The sequence below is a fragment of the Anabrus simplex genome, chromosome 1, assembly GCF_040414725.1.
Source record: "Anabrus simplex isolate iqAnaSimp1 chromosome 1, ASM4041472v1, whole genome shotgun sequence".
In the NCBI taxonomy this organism is placed as follows: Eukaryota; Metazoa; Arthropoda; class Insecta; order Orthoptera; family Tettigoniidae; genus Anabrus; species Anabrus simplex.
The window spans coordinates 694,066,757-694,091,802 of NC_090265.1; the positions used below are offsets into that span (position 1 = coordinate 694,066,757).

Here is a 25,046-nt window from a genome sequence, read left to right on the forward strand (position 1 = left end):
AATAAGTCATTGTCTTAAATGATTTACATTGATCTATTAACTTTTAAAATGGTACATGTTTCGCCTAGTATGAAGGCATCATCAGCCATTATCTTAACCTCGGAATAAAAATAAGCACTTGATGAACATATAATATGAAATTAATTTAGAAAGGTCTTGAAGAGACTAAAACTAAAATTAACATTAAAAATAACAATGTTGGTTTAAAAAAAATCTCTTCGCATTGTAATAATTTTTTTAAACCAACATTGTTATTTTTAAAGTTAATTATAGTTTGTCTCTTCAAGACTTTTAAAAATTAATATCATCTTATTATATGTTAATCAAGTGCTTATTTTTATTCCGAGGTTAAGATAATGGCTGATGATGCCTTCATACTAGGTGAAACATGTACCATTTTTAGTTAATAGATCAATGTAAATCATCCAAGACAGTGACTTATTATATTGATTAGGTGGTCAATTTAATAAATAACTTACTGTTATTATAATGTGAATTAATTACCGGTCACGTACGAAAGCAATCCCCAAAGTCGCGGGTGACAAGCTCCATTTATGAATCTTGGCTGCGTGGTATTAACATGAAGGGAGGAAAGTTTAACAGTAACAAATAGTAGAGACTTAACAGGTTTTTTCTAAAGTGTTTACCAAGATGTTTCTCATTACACTACTGTATGTACTTTATCCTGTCTTCTAAAAAATGTTACTATAAATAGGGCTATAATTATAAAGGAAGCTGTAAAATAGTCAGTTTGTATATTTTTAAAAACGGTTTAAAAAATGTATTCAGTATAAGCTTATAGACACATGATTCAGTTGGGTGCTATTCATGCTCAAAACAGTATTTTCTGTATCTCGACATTTCGATAGCTGTAAATAAAATTTAGCCTCCAATGTGATATTGGAGATAGTGGTTCCACTGTATCCTGCCACGACGATGATGCAGGAATTTAGCCGATGACATCTCCTGAATGTCAGGTGCTAGAACAGTAGTGACTAGTTGTTCCTAAACTATTACCGCCAAAGCACTGCTGATAAATTCCCGTGGAGTTCATTCTTTGCATTTAAAACATACGGAATGACGTGTTTATCAGTTCTTATATATTCACTGAACATTATTTACTGTTTTAATTTAATTACACCATCTTTGTATTAAGCGGTTTGCACTTTAGAAATGCGATCTTTTTTATTCCTTTGCAGTTTTGCAAAATTGGCAACGTTGCATCAGACATCGAAGCCCACTGACACATTTAATGCTGATGATTTATTGTAGTCTATTATATGTTTTACGTTTCTGTGTTATACTTTAGAACATATTGGCAAAATAAAACTAACAAAGCCGCACAAATTGACTGATGCGAGTAAAAGAAACAGTGTAATCTCTCAGATTTCTTCTCATAAATAGGTCCTTAAAGGTAACACAATGTGATACAGAAGCGAGTGAATGTGAGAAAACACTTCATGGATGTGCCGTTTGCAGAGTTCATGACGACAATGACCAGTGTGTTATTATTAATATTATTATTAGCGTATGGCAAGGAAATTATATACATAATATACAATATATACACAATAACAAAAAACATTGATTCACTTCAGGCATTAGTGTTATCTCTTATATCTGAATGTCCAGCTTATCAATCCACTGTAGTGCTTCCACTGTTGGAGATAGGAAGTCTTCCAAACTACCTGGATAAGCCCGTAGTTGACACTCGCTTACAATGTGGGGAATAGTCTGGCGAGGGGCTCCACAGTCACATTCTGGAGATGGTACAAAGTTCCACTTGTAGAGAGAATCCCTGCACCTTCCATGACCTGTCCTGATCCTGTTCAGTCTGGACCGAGTCGCACGTGGCAGTTGGGATCCATTTACAATATTTTCCCCTCTGAAGATGTTATGCAGGGGCACGTCGGGAGAGTTATTCCAGCGGCTTTTCCACTCCTCCAAAGCATTGAAGTTGGTGGACGTCTTCAGAGCAGCATCACAAAGGGGTGGATGTCGTGATTTCAGTCTTTTGAGACTAAGAGCTGGTATGTCATTTAGAACAGGTAGCAGAGGATTCTTGCAGATCTTGTTGTACTCTCGAACAAGAGCTCTGGATCTTCGTAAGTCAGGTGGCATTATTCCTGACAACAGTGGGAGCCAGTGAACTGGAGTTGATCTGATGGTGCCAGATATGACGCATGCTGGTATTCAATTGTGGGTCATTATACTTTGTATATGGACTATTAATCCACACTGGAGCACAGTAGTCAGCAGCAGAGAAAACCAGTGCTGAGGCTGAAGAGCGTAGGATGTTTGCAGTAGATCCCCAAGTAGTACCAGTTAGCTTCTGAATAATATTGTTTCGGGTTTTCAGTTTCTTCGACAAGTTCAAAAGATGTTGTCTGAATGATAAAGTCCGGTCCAAGGTAACACCAGTGTGTAATTTATGGTGTTAAAGACAATCATAAGTCAAACATTTAAAATACATCAAAATTTCAGTTATCAGCAAATGGTAATTTCAGCAATCGTGGCTTGAATTACTACCGTGGGTGCACTGTGAAGGAAGAATTGAAGTGTGAATTGTGCAGTACCCTTCCTGGTATTTCCAACCAAAATTCTAAAGTTGTAACTGGATTTTTAAGGCTATTTAAACTTGGAACTTCAAAAAACACATTAATCGTATCCTCACTCAAAGTTTCAGGAGGCTGAAGTTTCAAGAAAAATCCTGAATGTGCACCTTTTACTCAGAAAATGGATGCTAATGTCACAGCATATAAATGCATTGTTCTTAGCATCTTATCATACTGCAAAAAAATAAGAGGCCCTACACTAATTTTGAAATGTTACTGATTCAGAGAAGTATGTGAATGATAAACAATGCAGAGAATTTATTTCAAACATTGCCTCAGATCTTTGAAGATTTGATAGGTGAAATTAAGGGAAGTTCCTATGTCAGTATTATACTCGCTGGATCAACATATAAATCTGATGAGGAGCTCATACTGTACATTCGGTTTTTTAAAGAAAATAAGGTGAAGAAGACAATATCTTCGTATTTTCATTGAAGGATGCAACAAGGAATGGCTAATGGAAGCTCCAGCAACAGAACTGCTTCAGTTAGGGCTTCAAGAACTCTTCACGGGTACAAAACGAATAGGTATTTGAACTGTATGATATTTGTTTGTAATGGTTTGGTAACAAAAATATCTGAAAAATTGAGAACTTGGTAAATGTGCATTCTGTTGTACATCAACTCTCCATTCTACCCTCGCTGAAAAATGTGAAAACTTAAAATCATTGATGAAATAGATTCTACACTCGGGAATCTATATAAGAAGACGTGCCAACTCCCCAGATTTAATTGGGAAACACCGTATTTTTAGTCCTTCCTCCCTCCTGATTGCAGAGACTTATCTTCTGACTCACAGAACAGATTTAGTGTTCTTGTATTTTTTTGAAAATCGCAGGTTTTCCTCGTTCTCTAAGTAGATGGCAAGAATTGATGTTCAATGGTCGCTGGCAAGACTGATGCAATCAACTGGTGGTGTGCTTAATATGGCAGAATCTCTAACGTTAGGTATTTTATTTCATCATTTCCACATAGCAATGCCGACTGCGAGACTTTTTTTGTTGTTGATATTTACTAGGACGAAAACTCCATAACAAAGCTTTCCTAAAAGGAATTGTGGAAGAAAAAAAAACACCTTAAAATCCGTTCAACAAGGCCATTGATTTGAGTGTAAATCTAGTTCAGAAATTTATGAAGAGGCCTAAGGCAATTACACTGTATTCTAATGCTCACATACATGCAGTATTTCAGTATTTATAAATACTAAATGAATTAATAAGAGAAATTACATAATGTGTATAATGTGTTAAATATTCTTCAAACTTGCGTCATCAGTGACATCGTAACATGTAGAGATATGCCAAAAAGAAATATCTCCTGACATTTACTTTCGAAAATTAGCACGTCTGTATGTTTTATCGACATTCCCCAAAATGCCTTCGCGAACTGAAGAAAATTTTTGGAGTTGCTGGAATGTGAATCTAAATTGCAGTACTAACACCAAGTTAAATGGGTAGCAAACAGATGAAAATGCTGTGATGCAGTTGTCAAAGACTGGGAATGCCTAGTGGTGCATTTAGAGAATATTTCTAAAAGGAAAGGTGAAGAAGCAATCACCGCTAACGTTCTTCTAAAGAAGATCAAAGACTTCAAATTTGTCATCATAAGTCACTTCTTGTATGGCTGAGTATATCCAGAAGACTTCAACTTGTATTTCAGGGATACAAGTGCATGTAAATAATGCAATTAATTCATTGCAGAAACTTCAGAACACAAAGACCCCATTGGAAGAAAAGTTTGTTTCCACTACAACACCTTCAGAAGCTTTCAGTGGAATACAGTTATTAGGTGTGTCGGATAGAAATTGCACAAGCGACAAAGAACATATTTAAGAAAGTGGGATGAACTTTCTGAGACACATTTCTTCAAGACCAGCATATTCAAAATGCCACTCTTGTTTTTTTTACACATATTCCTGGCCATCAGGAAAACAGTTGGAAAATCATGGCAACAGTGATATACAGCTTCTTACCACTCATTTTTCAGAACACCTTCAAATTAAGAAAAATGTAAAAGACATACTGAAAGAGTGGTAAGAGTTCAAAGCAGTCAGAAAAAGTTCTTCCACTGAATGATCTACTTGAAAAAATGGCAGACTGTGAAAGGATGATTTCTGATTTTAGGAAAGCTCCTCAGTATAGTGGCAACAATTCCTGTATTGACGTCATGATGTGAGCGAGGATTTAGCACAATGAATATTTTTAAACACAAACAGCGAACCACACTTGCTGCGAAGAACTTGTGTGTTCTCATATCTTTGAATTGGCCATCTATGAAAGACTTTGATGCAACAAAATATATTGATCGTTGGTATTTTGGTGGGAAATCGAACAAGCACATGTAGTGTAATTTCAAAGGACTCTGGCCTTGAAGGCGACTAGTGACTGTTTGGGTTATATCTCTTAAAATATAAATTGTTTCTATTCCATTCTTATGAGTTGATAAACTAGACTACTTAAGGACACATTTTAAAAACAATATGTAGCTTTATTCTAGCTTATCCTTTGGTTTTCATAACGTTTATGTGGGGGGAAAATGTGCTGGCTCCTGACAAAAAGGGGGCTGGCTACTGAATTATTGCTATTTTTTTTTTTCTACCCATGAATATGAAAATCCACCTTGTCAACACTAATATTAATTGGCCTTTTAATGTGATATAAGGGCATTTTATGTCATGTATCGGCAGGTACAGTGAAAACTGTGGAAAGTATTAACACATTCACGCCCATCATCTGAGCTGGCTGTTTGAAGGGTAGGCCCAGCTATTCCAGCTGTTAGTGGCTGAGCAAACAACAACGGATTCTCTTCACAATAAGTTCTAAACAAAATATGGAAACAAAATTTTCCACAATCCTTAATGAAGTCCTCTAGTATCTCTGTAGGGTGTGGTAGGTTATGTCACACTTTCTTTATGAATGGGAACACCACACTTTCCACAAAAATAGCATGTTTCACTAATAATTTTATTTTTGAAGCACACTTTGCACCTTCTTGAGGGGAACTTGACTTTGTTTGATGGTGGAAACTTCAAGAGAATATGCTCTTTTCTCTTCCCATCTATCCTAAATTGGGGATCCTTGGCCGGTGCCCTTTGTAGCGGCAAAATCTCGAGACGTTAACTTGGAGATGATGTAGATCGAACTGAGATGTTGGAGAGAGGTGACTGTACTTGTATGTCGGGTTCACTTTTTTCCTGGAGCAAGTTCCTAACTATTGTCTGCATGAAATTCAGAAATGTTTTAGATTTTTTGAGGATTTGAGTTCTGGAAGAGCTGAAATGCGTTAAAAAAGGAGCAGTACTGTAAATAAGTTTAAAAAACCTTTTTTGGCCACTTTATAGTTTTCCTCATGAAAGGATAGTGCCAAGTACCAGTCTGCAGTATCAACACCATGCATGTGTTGATTATAGTTGGCCACAGACTCGGGTTTCATTTGTATTTTTCCAGATTTGTTTGTTTCGACCATTTCTGCTGAATGGATGGTAGCTACCATAGTAATAACTTTTTGTCCCTCCAAGAAACAAGCAATACATCCCGTCCCTCCTGAAAGTCATTTCCCCCCGTTTGAGAATTCCCTGGTGTTCCTTTAGATCTTTTGGTACACCCCAATTTGACCATATTGTTCCACATATGGCAGCTTTCTGTTCCCGTAATTGTTTCCTGAGTCCAACGCTATTGTAATTATTGTCCATATAGACTGTATACCTTGGGCCAAGATGATTTTCAAGGAGCTGAAAAACTATGCTTCGTAAATTTGCACCACTTTCATCATTTATATTGTCCCTACACACCATGGTTACACTTCAGAACGCGATTATACACACGCTTGTGCATTTACAGACCAACTGCGCAGCTAGTTGGGCCAGCGCTAGGCTACCTTCAGAAACAAAAAGTGCATCTCTCTCGCACATATTTGTGACCAAAATAGATCCCAGCTGTGTAGGAATGGCTCCAATTCAAGGTTGTGCTTATCTGGGCTAACTCGGATACAGTCTACAGCATGGTCACGCGCTGTAGGCATTAACTCGGATACGGGCGTGAATGTGTTAAAAGTTGTGAAAAACACGAGAGAACAAATGTAGAAACCTTTTCCGCTGGGCTTATGGTGTGAAAATGACTCCATAGGCCTGGTGACCTAATACCACTGGGGTCTAAAATCAAAGAGTTGACCAAGTGAAGTCGGATAGGATAGATGAAAGTGAGGAGCCTGACAAAGTAAATGGAAGCTATGCCAGAACTTGGCTAAGCGTCTCGTGGTCACAATCCTATGCTCCCAAGTGAAGACCCCCTGGAGCCCCCTTTTGTCACCTCGTGCGGCAGGCAGACGATATTGTGGGTATTATCCTACTGCTGCCACACACACGTGGGGAAATGTCAACGAGTTCGCGACTTCGTGCGGAATCGTTCCCGCATGCGATTCCACACTGATCCAGACACTGCTTGTGCACGACACTACATGGTAGTCAAATTAAGCATTTAAACTCTGATGTAATTGATGCAGTTATGCTGACAATAATGAAGATTTATCATTTAAATGAACGGTTTTACAGTATTAACTTTTTTATTTGGAGTACCCAATGACTCAAATATGTATTAATATTATGTAACTAGCACATATCTAGGTTATGTTAGCCAGGTGGTCTGTAAAAAGGCCCATTAAATAGGTCCTGGGGAGAACACTCAATCAGCGCACTGATCCAACAACAGATTTTTTTGCCCTGACATGCCATTTTACAATTTTAATTAATTAATTGATGAAGTTGCCTTGGATTGTACTAGAAACACAGTTCATAACAGTTTTTGAAGATTTCCATTCTTCAAGAAACTGGTAAACTGAATATAGCCATGCCACAAATGGCTTGTGCAGGGTGTCCACCCGTATGGAAGACCTGGGTAACCGGGAAATGTCGAATTCGATAAATAACAGGAAAAGCGGGAGGTGCCGTGCACTACATTAAAAAATAGTTCTATGATATTCATAAAAAATCGAGTGCGCCGTACAGCATTAAAAAAGTTGTTTAAGAAAGAGATCCTTAAATTACTGGTCTAGGATATCAATATAGGCTGGCTCTTTAAAGATGCTGCTTTCGATTCAAAGATCAACTGAGCCAAAGTCACGCTGTCTTCTCAAGATGTTCATAAATTCAATACACATGGATGTGAATCATGATGTTCGAAAGTCTCTTCTGTTTTTAGAATCGTGAAGGATGATCGTTGCACGTGGAGGTTGGATTTCGCAGTTCAATGCGGACCGTACAGTTGACACTGAATAAATGACAGCTAAGATAGAACAAGTTAAGTTAGGGGGGAAAATATACATAAATGAGACATGCCATATGGGAATTACTTTGCGTTATAACAAGCTGAGCGAAGCTGGAAATGAAGCGCGAATGAGGAGTAGAGTGGGTGAGGTTCAAACGAAGTATTGTGAATGAGGTGTGGGGAGAAAGAGAGGATAGATGAAGGAGGGGAAGCAGAAAGAGAACAGTGGGGGGAGGGGTAAGTTATCAAGGCGGGGCTGAGGAATACAGGAATACAGAAGATTGCCTAAGTACTGTAAATAGAAAGAAAAATCAGACCTTGACTATTTGATTTTAAGTTTCTGAGTATGTGAATGAGCAGGTCTAATAGAATATTTGGTATTTCGGAAATGTCATTAAGATTGTAATTTGGATTAAAATATTGGTCCAAATGTATCGAGCAGTTCTCTGTTAACACGTTCAGTACCTGCTTCTGAGCGGGACACGTGAATGCCTGGACCAGCCATTTTCATGCCCGGCCCTCTTGACGTGCATCACTTAACACAATTTACAATTACTCCTAAACTATAAATGTTAGAAACATGATACTTCGTGCTTACCTCTAGTAAATATTTAGGGTGTGATATCTGGTGCCACAGGTTTCAAAATACATCTAATTTTATACAGCCTAGCTGTATTTTCGGCATAATGATTACTGTCACCGAAGTGACGAAATGAAAGAATATGAAGGTAGCGTGTTCGGAACATTGTATTAAAAAATATCGGAGTGTGAAAAAACAGGGTCTTCGGTCCAGTACATTTTTATATCAGGATTTTGGACTCTTTTCACGATTGCATGATTGATTTCTGTGTGAAAGGCCAGGACACCGCACTTATCACTTGACTCGCGTATAGATTGGTCAGCTCACACACATACTGATAAAATTCGTCATTCATGAAAATACTCACATAACTCAAAATATCCTTATTTTCTATTTTAACGTTTATAGCTGAATTCTCTGTAAATGGTGGAACGGGTGGACAATAACTAGGATGATATGCATCAGGCATTTCACTTTTCTCTATAGGCCTATCGGATTCGGGAATCGGAATTTCCTCCTCACTCTCACTTTCACTATCTGAGTATTTCAGGAATAAGTTCATCACCAGAATCATTGTGAACAATATCTAATAATTAATCTTCCCTAAGAAATTTTGTTTTATAAGCCATTATATACTACACTCGGCAAGAACGACACGCACTGCATTGGAACCTCAAGTGCCGTCTTGACGCGCGAGGAAGTGCTGAGATATTCCCGCTAAAACAGCTAAGATAAACATGAGCCCACTCGACGCGAGGGTTATCTCAAAAAGGTCAACCAACTTCCTGCTACAACCAGTAACGCTGACTAAGGTATAAGAATGCATAGATGACGAATATAAACAGCATTGCTTCGCGCGGAACATTAAACGTCTTACGCCGTCCACGGCCCGCAGCATAGGAGCAAACTTAAACGTCTTACACCGTCCACGGTCCGCAATGAGTTAAGGAGGGGTCCTTTATTCATAATATTGAGGATTTCCATATCATGCTTAATGTCGGCAAACTTATGATTGTAATCATTCCTGTGTTGTCCTATTGCAGAAAATTTATTGTATTTCAGAGCATTGACATGTTCAGAGTATATTATGTTCAAGCTCCTTCCTGTCTGTCCAACATAAGTAAAATTAGAGGTGTTGCATTTTATCCTATATACTCCTGATTTTGGAAAGCAATCGGTCTTATTACTAGAAGTTGCGGTGTGTAAGATGGTTGCGTTATTATTGATGGTTTCAAAGGCTATTTTAACATCATGTTTTTAAAAAACGTTAGTGACTTTATAAATATCTTCATTGAATGTGAAGGTAGAAAGGAAAGTAACTTTTAGATTTTTTTCAGAGTGGTTAAAGGGCGACGTTTGTATTTATAAGATCACTTTCGGGCATTGGTACAGTAAAGGCTTGATGAACCATACTGTTATATGCCGCTCGTTTATAGATTTGAGGATGTGGAGAATCTTGACAAATAGTAGAAGCTGTTTGGGTAGGTTTTCTGAAAATATTGTATTTGAAGGAGTTTGGTTGTCTAATAATGGTCAAGTCTAAAAAAATGTATTCTTAGTTCATTTTTCAGATTCGAGTGTAAATTTTGTGTGTGGGTCAATATTGTTGAGGTTAAAAATAGTGGTCCACGAACCTACTATGCTGGCGTAGCAGGGGGAAAGGTGATACTCCCACGTGGCGCGTCCCAGGTGACGGATAGGGGCGTCCTAACCAGCTTGCCGGTGCACTTGAGGTAAATAAAATACCTCGCGCGGACCAAACACACAACCCTCTGTGGGTGGGGGACACAGACGAAGAATTCACCCACAGTATCCCCTGCCTGTCGTAAGAGGCAACTACAAATGGCGACCAAGGGATGATCCATTTAAAACCACGAGACCACTTGTAATTAGTACCGTCACGCAGGAAACACCATGGGTCGCATTTACTTGTGCGTAGTATCACAATGTTAGGTATGCAATAGGTTTGTGATTAGTAGCGACAGAGTGTGAATCAGGAGGTGGGTCCTACAGTACCTGTGATTTGTACCCCTATATTAGCGACACCATGGTTCTGCCTTACCTATGCTCAGTTCCCGCTATGTGGGGAATTCTACGGGATGGTACGAGTCCCTGTGGTAGTCCACTTATGTGAGGAACGTCATAGGTTTGCATTGCCTTTATAGGTTTCCGTTGCCTGTAAATAGCACCGCAATGTGCGAAACACCATAGGTCTATGTTACATGTGCGCACCTACCTGTAATTAGTACCATAATATGTGGAATACCGCAAGTCTCCGCTACTTTCGATTAGTACCGCAACATTACATATAGCATGGTTCTACCATAGCGCATCGAAGAGGAAGTGCGATGTCTTCACGAGTTACCGTGAACCGCCACACAGATGGCACTGCCATCCACAGTGATGTCTGAGCGAGAGGATAACAGAGGCATTATTGGGACTACGACTTCAAAATCTACTAAGAAACTCAAGCAAGCAACTTACGTTTGAAAATGATTTCATCTGCTGGACACTTTGGAATATTTCCTGGATGATTTCGCTGCCTTCGGAGTAACCAGTTCCCTTCTTATCTCCTTCGTGCGGAAGAAGAATCGACATTTCAAGTAGTGAAATAAGAGTTTTGGTAGCAAACACAGCACATGATCTTCACAGCACCCCAACTGCGATGACTTCACTTTAATAACATCTAATTTATCCAAGCACTCGAAAGTATCACCCCATAAACTATCCATACACGATAGCTTTTCCGCAACATCATTTTCCTCTCGCAACAACACATGATAAACACTTTCCGACGCATACATGAGATGTTAAGGTGTACTACATGTTAAGGTGAAAGGTAAATAAATGAATAGTATTGACTAGGCGGACTATCTTCCAACATATTTACTGTTACTAAGTCAATACGGATCCAATCCCGACCATCATGGTCAAGATTATTAATACATGAGATATGTGGCGCTTTGCATTGAGCTGTAATTTTTAATTAGTGTTAGGGAAGCAGGCACACTATCAGTCGGTTTGCCGAAAAGGAAAGGACGACATAAGTCACACTGAATCACTTTTGAAATATTCCTCACTATGTATCCGGCTAAATGATACACTAAGTACTCTTTGTTACAATTCTGCCCACTTTAAACTGTTTTCCCAGTCTAGTATTTGAATGTCATTTTCGATGTTCACAATTTTTTCCCTGATTTCATCTACAGCTTGTCTTCACTGCCCGATTTTTACATTCAATTTCTCTTGCAAGAATATGCATTTGATTAACAAGAGATGTCAATGGGGATTCAGCTCTGTACTCACAGTTTCCGCAAGACAATAAGGCAAGTTTAGACGGTGCGTAAATAGACGGCAACGTGTGTAAATGTAGAAAGTCAATAGTGGACGGATGATCATCACAACTTTGTGATCGCAGGATACCGAAATGATGTTCTAGGGGATCTTGATTAAATTTTCCTGTCAAAACATAGCTATAATTGTGTTCCAACAAATATTCGGACTCTTCTAAGGTACTTTCCACGGTAACTCTTTAGGACTCCAGTGTCCTTTGTGAAGCGAATGAATTTTGAGTATATCTGTGAACATTCTGCCATTTAATTAATGTTTCATGTGCCTGTGATCCTTTATACAGTCTTGAATGGGAATAGACAAATTTAATGCGTCGATCAGACAGTTTAAATCGCTTGTGGAAATTTCCATTTGTTTACTGTCTTCTAAACCCTGTGTTTTAATACCTCTATAGAATGCTATACCATTAGCGACTGATCTACTGAATAGTTGAAATGCCAGTCTTACATTCATTCGCTGAAACGAATTAGGATCCAAGTGGGCAGAGGTCAGTTAGTAGCAAACTTTCAATCCGGAAAATTCAGGAGAAGTCACATTCGTTAACTTTTCTGTAGAATGAATAATCAACCATATTGCCATTATAATTAACCTGTCCTTTGTTATGAAAAGGATTTCTTACACATTTAAATATATGTGGCGCGTCTGAAAATGCCCATAATTTTCTGTTGGGGTCAGCTGGATTGGAAATATAACACTTCAGATTCTTTGTTACCAGATATTCCTGAGCATTTCCTCAACTTTTTATTCGACTGGCTACCATCCGATGTGAAACCAATCATTCGGACACCTACTTGCTCTAATTGTATGATGACTTGAATGGCAATGTTTGCAATTATATCACCAGGGGTGGCGTTCCGGCTAGCATATATCGCTATGGGGTGTATCCAGTTACATAGAAAAGGAACAAACATAAAAACTAGAGCATGATTTGCCAACTGACCCTTGCTTTTATCTTCAGTAAATTTCCCCAAATCAACAAAACAATTCACTTGTAACGATTCAGAGTTAAAGCGAATTTCTTCTCGTAACTTCACCTCTTCAAATATCAACATCCCTAAGCGTTCATGTTCCTCCTTTCCATTAAAAAAAAATCTGCTATGGCAGCGGTAGCATGCTCATTTATGCCGTACGAACATTTTAGGCCCTTCACCAAATTTCTGAAGTGGTATTCAGAAGGCAAAGGCAGCAAGTCATGATTTAAACAGTGCCGATAACCCTTGAGAGACTTTATTTTTAAAAGAAGTGCATCAAGAAGAAATTAATCACTATATCTCATTCCTTTTTTACTTTTCGCTGACATTTCTTTAACATTGTACCGACTATAATTTTCTGTTTTTTGCTGAGAGAACCGAATTGTTTTGACTCAGTGAAATTTCTCTTTGATTTTATATCAGAAATGTCATTTTCAAGCAAATGTATATTAGCTTTAGCGACATTGAGTTGATTTTGCGTTCTAATGAAATTACGTTTCTGATTCTTCAATCTCCTCTTTAATAGCGTAATTGTTTTCCTAGCATCTGCGACATTAGAGCTATCTTCAACTACTGAGCATACAGGTTGATCACTATCACTTATATTTACGATCTGTTCAGGGCTTTTATTAGAGAAATCTCTTCGTGTGGATTGCCTATTCGTGGGGGAGTTGAGTTTCTTAACTGCCTTAGAAATATACTTGGGTAGATTAGGAAATATATGAGGAAATGCTTCTGGTTTTAATTTCCAGCACTGTCTTGGTATCTCTACTCTTTCACCATTCACCATAAACTTTTACTAGATAGTCATCGCAAAAATGAATGTCACAAACGAAACAGTTATGAGTTAATTTTCGGTCTTTTCTATGGATAGCCTTTTCCCATTTCAGTAAAACACCACTCTCTTCAGGGGGCCTAAAGAAATGCCTACCTGAAGACGATCGGTCATATCCAGATCTGCAGCCGGGTACAAAACACGAGGGCATGATGCGATAGTTTCCTCCCACACTGATATACGTTGCCTTATAGCACAGTAGCGACAAAGACCGAGGTATTTAAAACATAACACTTCTCACACAACTCAATCGTGAATACACTAATAATGCAAACTGTCGAAACATCTCTGACAGCGACAATAATGAGCAATAAAAATTACTACATCTGAAGGCAAATATAACACGGGCTAATGGCCAAGGGTCTCTGTTGACATAGCAATCGCCTGTGCTGCCACCAAGCGGGTGTCCCACCAACCTCTTGAGCTCTCTTACGGGCGAACGGAGAAGATGTCGCACTTCCTCTTCGATACGCTATGGTTCTACTTTCCTAGTGATAAATACCATTATGAGGGGCTGATGACCTCGATTTTAGACCCCTTTAAACAACAAACATCAATCAATCAATCAATCAATCAAAGAGTGGTAGCAGCATCTGTTGTGCTCTTGTGTAAGATTACTAAAGTACCCTCCACATATCTAGACGAAGAAAGAATTTTGGGGCCAAACCTTCTTGCTAATAGATAATACTGTTGAAAGTGAAATAGTTATTATTTGAAACTAATTTCAGGATAGACATAAAATCTTGTATTTCTGAAGCACTTAGGTGGCTGTATTTACTTAAATTGCTTTCTATGTTAGGGTATAATTTAGAGGTCGAAACTAGTCCCTGAACGTATATGTAATTTAAAACTGTATAATTTTATTGAAAGGGTGGACAATAATATTATTTAAATACTATAGTGATCGCAGTTCAGTAGGACCTATCATAATGAAATTTCTTTTAATTTAAAAACCGGGATATGTCACGAAATTCCGGAAAAAAATCTGAAAATTCGTTCTTCTGCCAGATAAAGTTGACATACCATATTTATCCATGTAATCGAAGCCCATTTTTCATTTTCATAACATCAATCTAGGGCATGTCTTTTATGCCATGAATAAATTGTAAAGAATACTTAATGAACATTAAACATGAACATATCTGTGAAGTAACGGATAGCATCATTAGTTATATGATGGATCAAATTTTCAATGCTTGGATCTGTTTACTGTTGAATATTCTGTGTTCTCGGTTAATGGCGAGCTTGATGAATTACACCTACGTATATTGCGTTCTCAGTTTTTCTAATCGCTTAAATATATAGCTTCCACAACAGAATATGCATATAGACAAAATTCCTCAACCCAAGGGATGACTGTTTACTACGTAATGATGTGTGCGATAGTTACTACCTTGTAAAATGTAAATCGGACAAAGAACACTGACTGAATACAGGAGAGCGTGAAATACATTTAAATTTAGCACTCATTTGAGTGATTATTATTATTATTATTATTATTATTATTATTATTATTATTATTATTATTATTATTATTATTATTATTATTATTATTATTATTATTATTATTTGTATCAATTTAGGAAGGCTCGGCTTGTGCCGGTAACATAATGGGCTGACTCGGCCTAAGCAAGGAGTCACCCTCTTGATTATGAAACTACAGGTACATATATGTACAAATATTTACAACAGAAATAATTACAACATATACATTTATACAATAAATACAAACAACTTCAGAATTATTATTATTATTATTATTATTATTATTATTATTATTATTATTATTATTATTATTATTATTATTATTATTTGATACACTGACCTAGGTAAGCCTAGTGTAAATGCACCGTGACACCGGTCGGGCCGTGCCATGTTGAGTTTCTAACCTATCTCTCTTGTTAGCGGTTCGGAAGTTTTGCGGCACGAGTAGTAGCTTGTAATATCACGTGTAATTTTGTGAATCCAGAACAAGATTTAAAATAAAGTGACATCACATTGTAAGATGAAGGTTATTTGTTGGTTAGGAGATTTTGAGTCTATGAAGTATCTGATCCAGCCAATCCCAAGCTGCCATTCATACCGATTTATATCGGTTGAGCGCAATCTCTAATCTTCTCTGCCAACTGTATTGTCTTACAGACAGTGGGCACTGGCAAGGCACAGAGCAATCAGCTGGTGGTGTTCTTTAATATGACATAATCTCTAACGTAATGCTTTTTATTTTATCATTTCCAGATACTGTAGCAATGACAACTGTGACACTATTTCATATTTACAAGGACAAAAAACTCTATTCAGATCAAAGCTTCCCGAAAAAGAATTCTGGAAAAAAAATCAAACCTTAAAACCCGTTCAACAAGGCCTAATTCACCTTCTCCCGCTTTCTGGAAATATACAAAATAGTCCAGTATAATAGTTCATTGGCCATCTCAGCGTTTATAAAGTGCATGAAACAGTCTATTTCTGTTGATACCATCCTCGCCTCCCATTCCGGTCCTGGCAGTATTTCTACAATATTCCTTGCTTTTACCCTCGAAATAAGTTTTGAAAAGTCCGTCGTGGACTACATTATTCCTCCATCTCTCCCAAAGATAAATCCCCTTCGTTATAGTCTTCATAGATCTCACTGTCCGTATTAGCCTCCAGCTCCGTATCACTTTTATGATCCTGACCCGATACGTTTATGATTTCCACCTCCCCATCCGAAAAATCCGAGGCAGCCCTCTTTCATCGGATAACTGGCTCAAAATGTCAGGTATGTCTTCATCATTGACAAAACGAGACCGAAAATAGAAATATACATGTAATTACGCATGACTTTGCCCAATTACCCGAAAAGTACAAAGGAAGGGGAATTTTAAAGAAATAAATTTTACTTACATGACCAGGCGTGCGGTTGACTTTGTCAGCCAGCTTCGGGCAGGAGTTCACTCGAAATAATTACTCGCGTATCGCTTCCACTGTTGTCGAAACTCGACTGAACTGAAGGTCAAGAGTGAGAGCAAAGGTATTAGTTGTGAGGTGGTGTAAGACTGACAGTTCTAGGAATTACTGCATAAAATAGCGCGCTGGTTGACAAAAACAACCAGCGTGCCCGGTCTAGGGTTCATAAGATTATTGCATAATTGAGTAGTATAATGTATTAAATATTCTTCAAAGTTACGTTATCAATGATGTGTCGAAACATATAGGGATATGCCATAAAATAAAACCTCCTGATTTTTAACTTTTGAAAGTGGTTAAGCTACCTTGCTCGGCGTGTGTGGTATAGGTTTATTATTGTTCACTGTAGATGTAATTTTATTTACATCTGCGTGTTGGTTAGTATATAGTTCGTCTGTGTACCATACCAGAGTATAGTTCATGAAAGACAAGTGGCAAGAATGAGACTGCAAAAAATTGGCACCGTGGTCGTCTCGATCAGCCATATCCTCCTTATGCCAGTCATTAGCCGCGTATAATTTATTTATTTTATTCTTAACCACTTGACGTACTTTGACGGATCTCTCTGTCCTGGCTCTCGATTGCACTCTGATACAAAGACGGATTTCTCTGTCCGCGCGTAGTGTTTATTTCCGAACCCGCTCCAAGCTAGTTTCCTTTGCGAAAGGATTTGATATTAGTAAAGTAACCTCTTGACAGATAGAAGCACTGTTTTATTCTGTTCATGAACTCGATAAACACTCCTGTGTAGTTATTCCATGGAAAGAATAACCTGTATCTTAGCAACCTCATCATAAGCGAAATCATGGCTGTCTCCAAATTAAGTGACGAAGCAGTTATAAGGGAATTTTTACAAGAGAGTTCTTTGATATAGAAATAAGCGACGAAGAATTTAGTGGAAGTGAAAGTAGTGAAAGTAGTTCATGTTACAGTGACTTGAGCGCTGGTAGGGACGAACAAAGTACTATTTTGCCGTCAAATGTGTCGCTGGATTTTAGGCCTACATCTGATGCCATACCAACTGCTTCTAATCATATTTTACACAATAGGGAATGGAACTGGGAGAACATAAGTAATACTTCAGAGTGCAATTCATGCATCGCAACTAGTGAAATAGTGTTGTTCAAAGGCGCCTAGGACAATGCCCGAAAGAACTGCAGGTTGTGAACGAATTTCTAACAGCAGACTATTGGGAACATCTAACCAGAGAGACAAATGTTTATGGAAGTAAATGTCTTGTATCAGCTGCTGGAGATAGAAATAGGGTAATGACATATGAAAAAGAACACTGGCTTCCTGTATCTGTGATGAAATGAAGGCCAGATTACCTTGAAGTGGTAAAGTATGATGGCAAGAAGTAGTTCAGACCCTATCTTGTTGACTACAACTGTGCAATGGGTGGTGCTGATTCCCATGACCAGAGACTCACATCATTCCCTTTCATGAGGAAGTATGTAAAAGGATACAAAAATATATACTTCTACATCCTAGATATGACACTTCTGAATTCCAACATCATTCATCACCTCCTCAACCCTGACAAGAAGCTAGTAGGCTTTACCAGCTTCTGGATCAATTTGGCCGAACAGCTGTTGGCAAGTGCGACCTTGCCTAACTATCCAAAATGACGATGCCCAAGCCCTGGGTATACATCAGACTTCAGGGGAAGCACTGGGAACACTTTCCAACCAGAATACCCCCAACAACGAAGAACGTTACCCCATCATGGAGATCCCAAGTCTGTGTGACATGGGGTCTGAGTAAGGAATCTTTACTTGAATACCACCGGTGTAAGGTGGCACTGCACGTAGATGGCTGTTTTATGATCTACCAAATGCATAAAGACTTAAAGTATATCTGACAGTAGTTTGGATATTTCTTCTCATTAGGTTGTTGGAAAGCATGCTTTTTCAGTGTCGGTGATATCATGTAAAGTAATGAAAATAAATGGTACACCAAGGCATAAATAAGTTCAATTAAATGGTATGTGAATGGTTTAATAATAATGGACCTATTCTTGTTTTACTGTCTGATAAAGGAAGTGTGTACACTATCTTTGAAGGTTTTGTGAATTTGTTTCCACCTGTGATTTGCGTGCGATTTTCGTAGTACGGTATTACATTTTGCGAGGGCTGTGCGCCACAGTTATATTGCGTCAGCTGTTATCAAAGCAGTAGAGTGCCGGCAGCATAGGTAAGGCAGTGTTCACATGTTTTGTGAACTGTCAGTTTAGAAGAAAGCCGTGCGGAGTATAGGACTATTTAAAGATTTTTACAATATCCTATCTTGCTACTTTTTTCACTTAAGGCCTTCATCAAAGCCAAGGAAAACTTTGTTTAATGAAAGGTGGCTCTTGATGATACCTTCAGAACATGATTGAAATCCATGCCTCAGGACAAATTTCAGCATATTGCGTAATATGTAAAACATTTTCTGTTTGCAACATGCAGAAGCAGGCATTAAAGAGCCACATGGGAGGAAAGAAGCATGCCAGTAGTGTAGAGTTCAGCCAGTTCTTGTCACCCCTTTCAAGTGAAGTAATAAAAGACCGAAAACACAAATTGTCCTCTGCCTGCTACACCTACCAAACAAACTCTTATCACATATGACTCCACTGCTGCTGCTTCTGCTTCTTCTTCCATTAGAATTATCTTTCAAGAGAGCAAGTAACCAAAGCTGAGATTATATGGTGCATGCATACAGTCATGCAGCACCATTCTTGACGTGCCAGTGAAGCTAGTGCACGTTTGTTCCCAGACTGTGAAATAGCTTCGTAAGCTCAACTGCACAGACAAAAGTTGCATATAAAATCATTCATGGTTTGGTTTATTTTCATAAACAAGTTCTTGATGTTTAGTAAGTGCACACATTTCACTGTTGGTTTTGACGAGTAACTGAATAAAGTTTCTCAGGTGGGCCAAATGGATCTTGTAGTTCGTTGTTTCAATCCTGATACAATGAAGTATGCACTTATTTTGATTCCATGTTTCTTGGTCATTCTACCTCCTCAGATTTGTTCTTCTTAAGGCCAAGTTGTCATTTTTATCATCACTTGTTGTAGATTTGGAACTATTCCTAAAACAGTTTCAGACAGATCTTTGATTTGTACCACTCTTGTTTGAATCTCTTTGTAACTATGACAAATGTCATGACAAGGTTTGTTAAGTCTGAGTCACTGCAGTCTTCAGTAAATGTTCTCGAAATTAATTTAGACACTAAAGAAAATATTCTGTGTGCATCTAAAATTGACATAGGTTATGTTGCTAGAGCAGCACTTAGTGGCATTCCTAGATTTAGTGTTTCGCACAGATTGTCTGAGAGGAATGTGGCTTTATGGAGCAAGTTACTGGAACCGTCATTGCTGGCATATAAACTAACGGAAAGATGAGAGGGTGGGTCATTTTTGGCTCTGCACTGTTTTCCAACAGTAAATTTGAAAACAGTAACATTGGCGTCATTTCTCAAAATTATACCAATATTGTTTCATGAAAATGCTTCACTTGAACGTGGTTTTTCTGTTAAAGAAATTATTCTAGAGAACATGGACAAAGAATATATGATGCTATCTCAAACCTTGGTGGAATTGAAAAGGTCTCCATTAATAAAAACATGCTCCATGCTGCAAGGAATGCTCATGCTTTGTATGTTCAAAATCTAAAGGAGAAACATGAAACATTGCAAGTAGAAGATTCTTTGCAAAAAATGAGAAAGGCCACTTTCTTGCTGAAAGAATTAGAAGAAGTGGAGGGTGGTGGCAGAAGCTTGAGTCGTTGCTGGCTATAGATGAAATTTCTTCAATGAAGCGGTATTGGTAATCAATTTTTTTAAATCTTGAATTTAATTTAATTAGAAAATATTCAACTTCTAAGTTTTGAAATTTAATATGCACATTAATTGGATCATTAATTTTTGGATGTTAAGTTTTCAAAATGTATTTTTTTATATGACTGCCATAGCATGATACTTCTTTTATAATTTTATTTTTTGTCATTGTGTATCAGGGAAAAAATGCTTTTTATGTCTGGAAAACAGGGAAATGTCGGAGTTTCAAAATCTGGATTTGGTGGACTCCTGTTGTAGCAATAAACTGAGCGAATTATCTTACAGTACATTTTTGAAGAACTGAAATCTTTCATGATAATCTTTCGGAAAATTGTGTGTAATTCATAAGAAACGAATCGTACTCTCTTTTCATATTCTGTAACTGCGGTTTTTTTTTCCCCCTTGTAATTACTCATTTATTTTATATTTTTCAAATTAGACATAAAACCTAATACAGAAACGCAGTGTAAAGTAATGGAGGTTCGGTTTGTTAATTTACTGAACAATACGTCCCAGAAGTGGGTCATTTATAATGTTGCTGGGTTTTAAAACTATTGTTTGAATAATATTAGTAAGTGCTGTTACAATAGAAATATTTTTATTTAAATATTCTTTTGAACACAGGATTTTTTGGGATCAGTATAAAGTGAATGATTGTGACAGATTTCTGTTACATCCGTTTTTAAATCAGGCACAGACAGTTGTCATTTTCATACCATCTGCTCATTAGTTTTGATCAGCACTCTGAGCAGATGCTTCTCTGCATTCAGTTATATCAATAAATAACTTTCTACATATATGGGACCTTTATTTCGGGTCTGAGAAATTACATGCTTAAAGCCAATAACTTCATAAACAATGTTACAATGTTTGTTATGTGACTTCTCTATGTGGATGACTTTCACTCTTTTTGTTCCAGAAACTGAACGCTGATCTCAGTTTGTCTCTAGCGGATTATAACGATCGACTGGTGAAAGCAATGCAAGAGCTCGATTGCACAAAAGGAAAGTTAAAAGAAACCATTTGTGATCGAAATGAGAAGGAATACATAATAGAGCATCACCTGACCACAGAACAAAAATTGTTAGAACAGGCCCATAATCTGCTTGCTGTAGCAGATAAATCTACTGTAGATAATGAAAATTTGCACGACTCTCTCAATAGGAGAAGGTGAGAGACATACAGTATTAGAGTTAAATGGGATGCAGCTGAACATGAATGTAAAGTTAATTGTGGTAAATGTCAAAGAAACTTCTGTTTATGTTAATATTTAAGAGTAAAGAAATCTACAAACTTAATAGCTTAATGAAAGTCTGTACAAGAAATCTGTGAAGTTGTGGTGAGAGAACAAGCATCCGGCACAGGCTGAGTCTTGGATGGCTGGTCCAATAAATAGTCAGTGTAAAAGGAAAAATTGCACGCAGAAACATAACACTTTAACACTACACATTTAGCTGCTAGTCTTGGAGCAGAGAACACGTCAAAATATGAAGATGAAACCGGGTTCATACCAAGGCTGGAAAAAAAAAAAAATCCATACTGTTTTTAAATAACTAGGCCTAGGCTAGAAGAAGATAGGTGCATCACACTTAGTTTTGGTATGTGTTCTGCGGATCTGAATTATGCACAAAATATCATATGAGGCTTGAGAGATATTTCCCAGCCTGCTTCCATAATACGACTTGCTGGTAGAAAGTAGGGTATGTGCTGTCAGGCTTAGCCCTATCCCAAGTGACGTCCTGTGCGACCATACTTCTCAGATTCTGTGTACAGACTTTAAGCTTCTTTAGAGCAGATACTTTGGTGAATATACCTTGTTGGCTATCGTCGAATTGGGTCAGTAGCTCCCAACAATTCACTGCTTAAACTAAACGAGTTTTAAGTGCGGATATCCAGGCTCAGTTTACCTGTTCATTTCTTTCCCTCTTGTTGACATAATTGGTGTTTCAAAAAATTTGTGACTTCCTTTGTAAGAGAAAGCTGTGGGTTTGTGGTTGAGGGTGTCCATGTACTTTTGAGGCTGTCCAGTAGAGTGTTCAACAACCAACGACTTTTCAATCTGTCTTAGCTGTGGTGGTTTTGTTTTCTGAGTCTTGCTTCATTGCATAATTTTATTGTCCCTCTTTAGTCTTGCCAGGTGTTGAACAGAGTCGTAGACTCTCATACTTACATTAGGATCATCGTTTTTAGTAGTCAATTCCAAGCTTCGTTTGCAGTCATTGTTGATCTCCTCTACTCCTGCCTGGCCTCTACCAGCCTTTTCAGCTCCAGGTATGAGGAGCAGCCTGGGGCCCTGATGATCTGGTTGATCAGTCTCAATCTGCCCTTCTTATTCGAACCATCGGCAGTGCCCTCCAGTAGGGTAGCGAATATTTCTCCATTCCTGAAGGTATGGCTTCACCAGAATGCCTCCGTGAGCAAATGGTTTTCCACAGGTCCTCTGTAGGACCTCACTGGTAACCTTGTGTGCCCAAGATATCTTGAGGATTATCCGGTAGTAGTGAATTTTGAAGATGTCTGTTGTCTTCCTCCTGTTGAATTAAGAATAATATTTTACTGCCATAGAGCAGTATATTCTAAACACTTCTTCAGGGGGTGCTTCCGTAGGCCCAGGTTGATGTTGGAAGTTGCCTTAGCCAGGTTGATGCTGCTTACAATATCTACCATACTTAAATTGGATTTATCCTGCTTCCTAGATAAATGGTCATCGATAACCTTTAATGTGTCCATCCAGGACTACGGGGTCTTGTCTTGTGCCTACTCACTATGAGGGTCTTTTTCTTGTCCTTGTTTATGGTCCTGTTATATCCAGTACTGAAAGACTTCCAGGCCATTTAGTGCGGATGTCAGCAGCTTCTCACACTCAGCCATGACTGCTACGTCATCTGCAAAGTGCAGTATGTTCACGCTGAACCCACACTTCGTCTTCTCTCCACTTCTCTTTTACATTCTCCTGAACTTGTAAGATGTACTGTGTACATTGAACTATGGAGGTGTCAGTGAGTAGTCCTGACTCAAAAAATACTTAATTTTCTCCTTCTTAACGTTCACATCTGATGACAGCCATTTCATCTTTGTGGGGGTGCCAAATGGTCCTCCTATCCTTGAATTCCACGCTGCTGATTTCTGCATTTGAAACTACTAGAACCACTCCACAGCACTCGCTTCCCTAGTATCAGTTGCAATGTCTTGATCAGCTCACATGTGCGTCTTTGCTTCCTGAAGCCAAACTGGTCATTGGTGAGAATCTAGAATATTTACTGTTCCATCTGCTAGTAAGAATTGATATTGGGATTTTTGATGCCTACGATTCTAGGGTGAGTGTACAGTATTTTTTCACGCCATTTTGTCAGAGCTGTTTTTGGTACTGTAACACTTATGCCCTTAGTGAAGTCCTTGGGCAGACCTACATTTTCATAGATTGTGCATACCAAGTGTAATAGGATGTTCTTCACTGCATCCCCTGCAACTTTGATGAATTCAGCTGGATGGTACTTGTCTTTCCCAGATGCAGGCACAGCGAACAACGAATTGTGGAAAGAACAATAAGCCAGCAACTCTCGGTGACCACAGTCAACTGATCAGACTCGAACCCTTACCGGCGCAGCAAACAAGTCCAGACTATGCGAAGAATAGCGCACTACTGCTATATATTGGGAGTTCACTGCTTCAGTCCACTGACTTTCAGAGAGATCGGAACCCTCGAGAATGTTTACAGCTCCCTTTCTGATAAATAATTAAGAGCTACTATCCCAATTTGCCCGCGGCGTATGAGTGCGGAAAATACCTTCTTAATTTAAAAAGTATACGGTTTGGTGCCTGCAAACGCTATAGTTGAAAAAGTAATAGTTTCTGCATCATACTGGATAGGCAGTGGCAATGTAAGAGCATTTCATGCGCTGTTTATACCAGGGATATTTAGATAATCCTAGCCTGCATATAGGGCCAGGAGATTTTTTTTTAACTGTAATATTGTACTTTAAAACTGTTAGGTAAAAAAAAAAAAAAATTGTAATTAATGTGGCAGGATGTTGGAGAATGACAACAGCGCCAACTGCCGGAAGTTTCAGAATTGCGCTGAGCAGGCTTTGACGACATTGCAGTCGGGCGTCAAGAAACTTCAAGAGGACGAAGAGCAGTTCGCAGAAACTTTGCAAGAAAAGCTAGGTAAGTTGGTACTAAACATTTATTCAATCCTAGCCTCAATTACTATATACACATTGCAGTCACGCATCTCATCAACCATTTATTACACAAACTAATTTCTGGTTTCATTGGCCATTATGTATCAAAACAATAACTTTATAGTTTTGCTCACAACTCCAGTCTTGGTCCTCCCCAACACCAAACTGGAGATAATTTTTACTTTTGATACTTGTGTAAAGTTATAAAATGTTCAGTGAAAAAGTAACACAACTTTGATGTGGTATGATTTCTACTGGGAAACGTCGTCCTTGTTCTAAATACAAACTGGTGGTATTTTATCTGGATATGTTCTATATAATTGTTTAAACTGTGTTCTCTCTTTCTTTTTTTCCCACTGGTTTGACCTGTGGTATTCATAGTGACAGTTCTTCCTGGTGCAGACTTGTTTCAACTGATATATATATATATGCAAGTGTTGATTTTTATGCAGTGGTATTTACTTTCTTAAAAACATTCTGAA

The 25,046-nt window shown here is 38.1% G+C and overlaps 1 protein-coding gene across 2 annotated transcripts in view; it reads left to right on the top strand.

Annotated features, from left to right (window-relative positions):
* The window catches only part of LOC136857351 (kinesin-like protein Klp61F), a 295,057-nt gene that overhangs the window by 115,236 nt on the left and 154,775 nt on the right, over positions 1-25,046 (top strand). For both annotated transcript variants that reach the window (XM_067135960.2, XM_067135961.2), the window contains exons 8-9: positions 21,300-21,550; positions 24,408-24,547. In XM_067135960.2, coding sequence (XP_066992061.2) covers positions 21,300-21,550; positions 24,408-24,547 — 391 coding nt within the window. The remainder of the gene's footprint in view (positions 1-21,299; positions 21,551-24,407; positions 24,548-25,046) is intronic.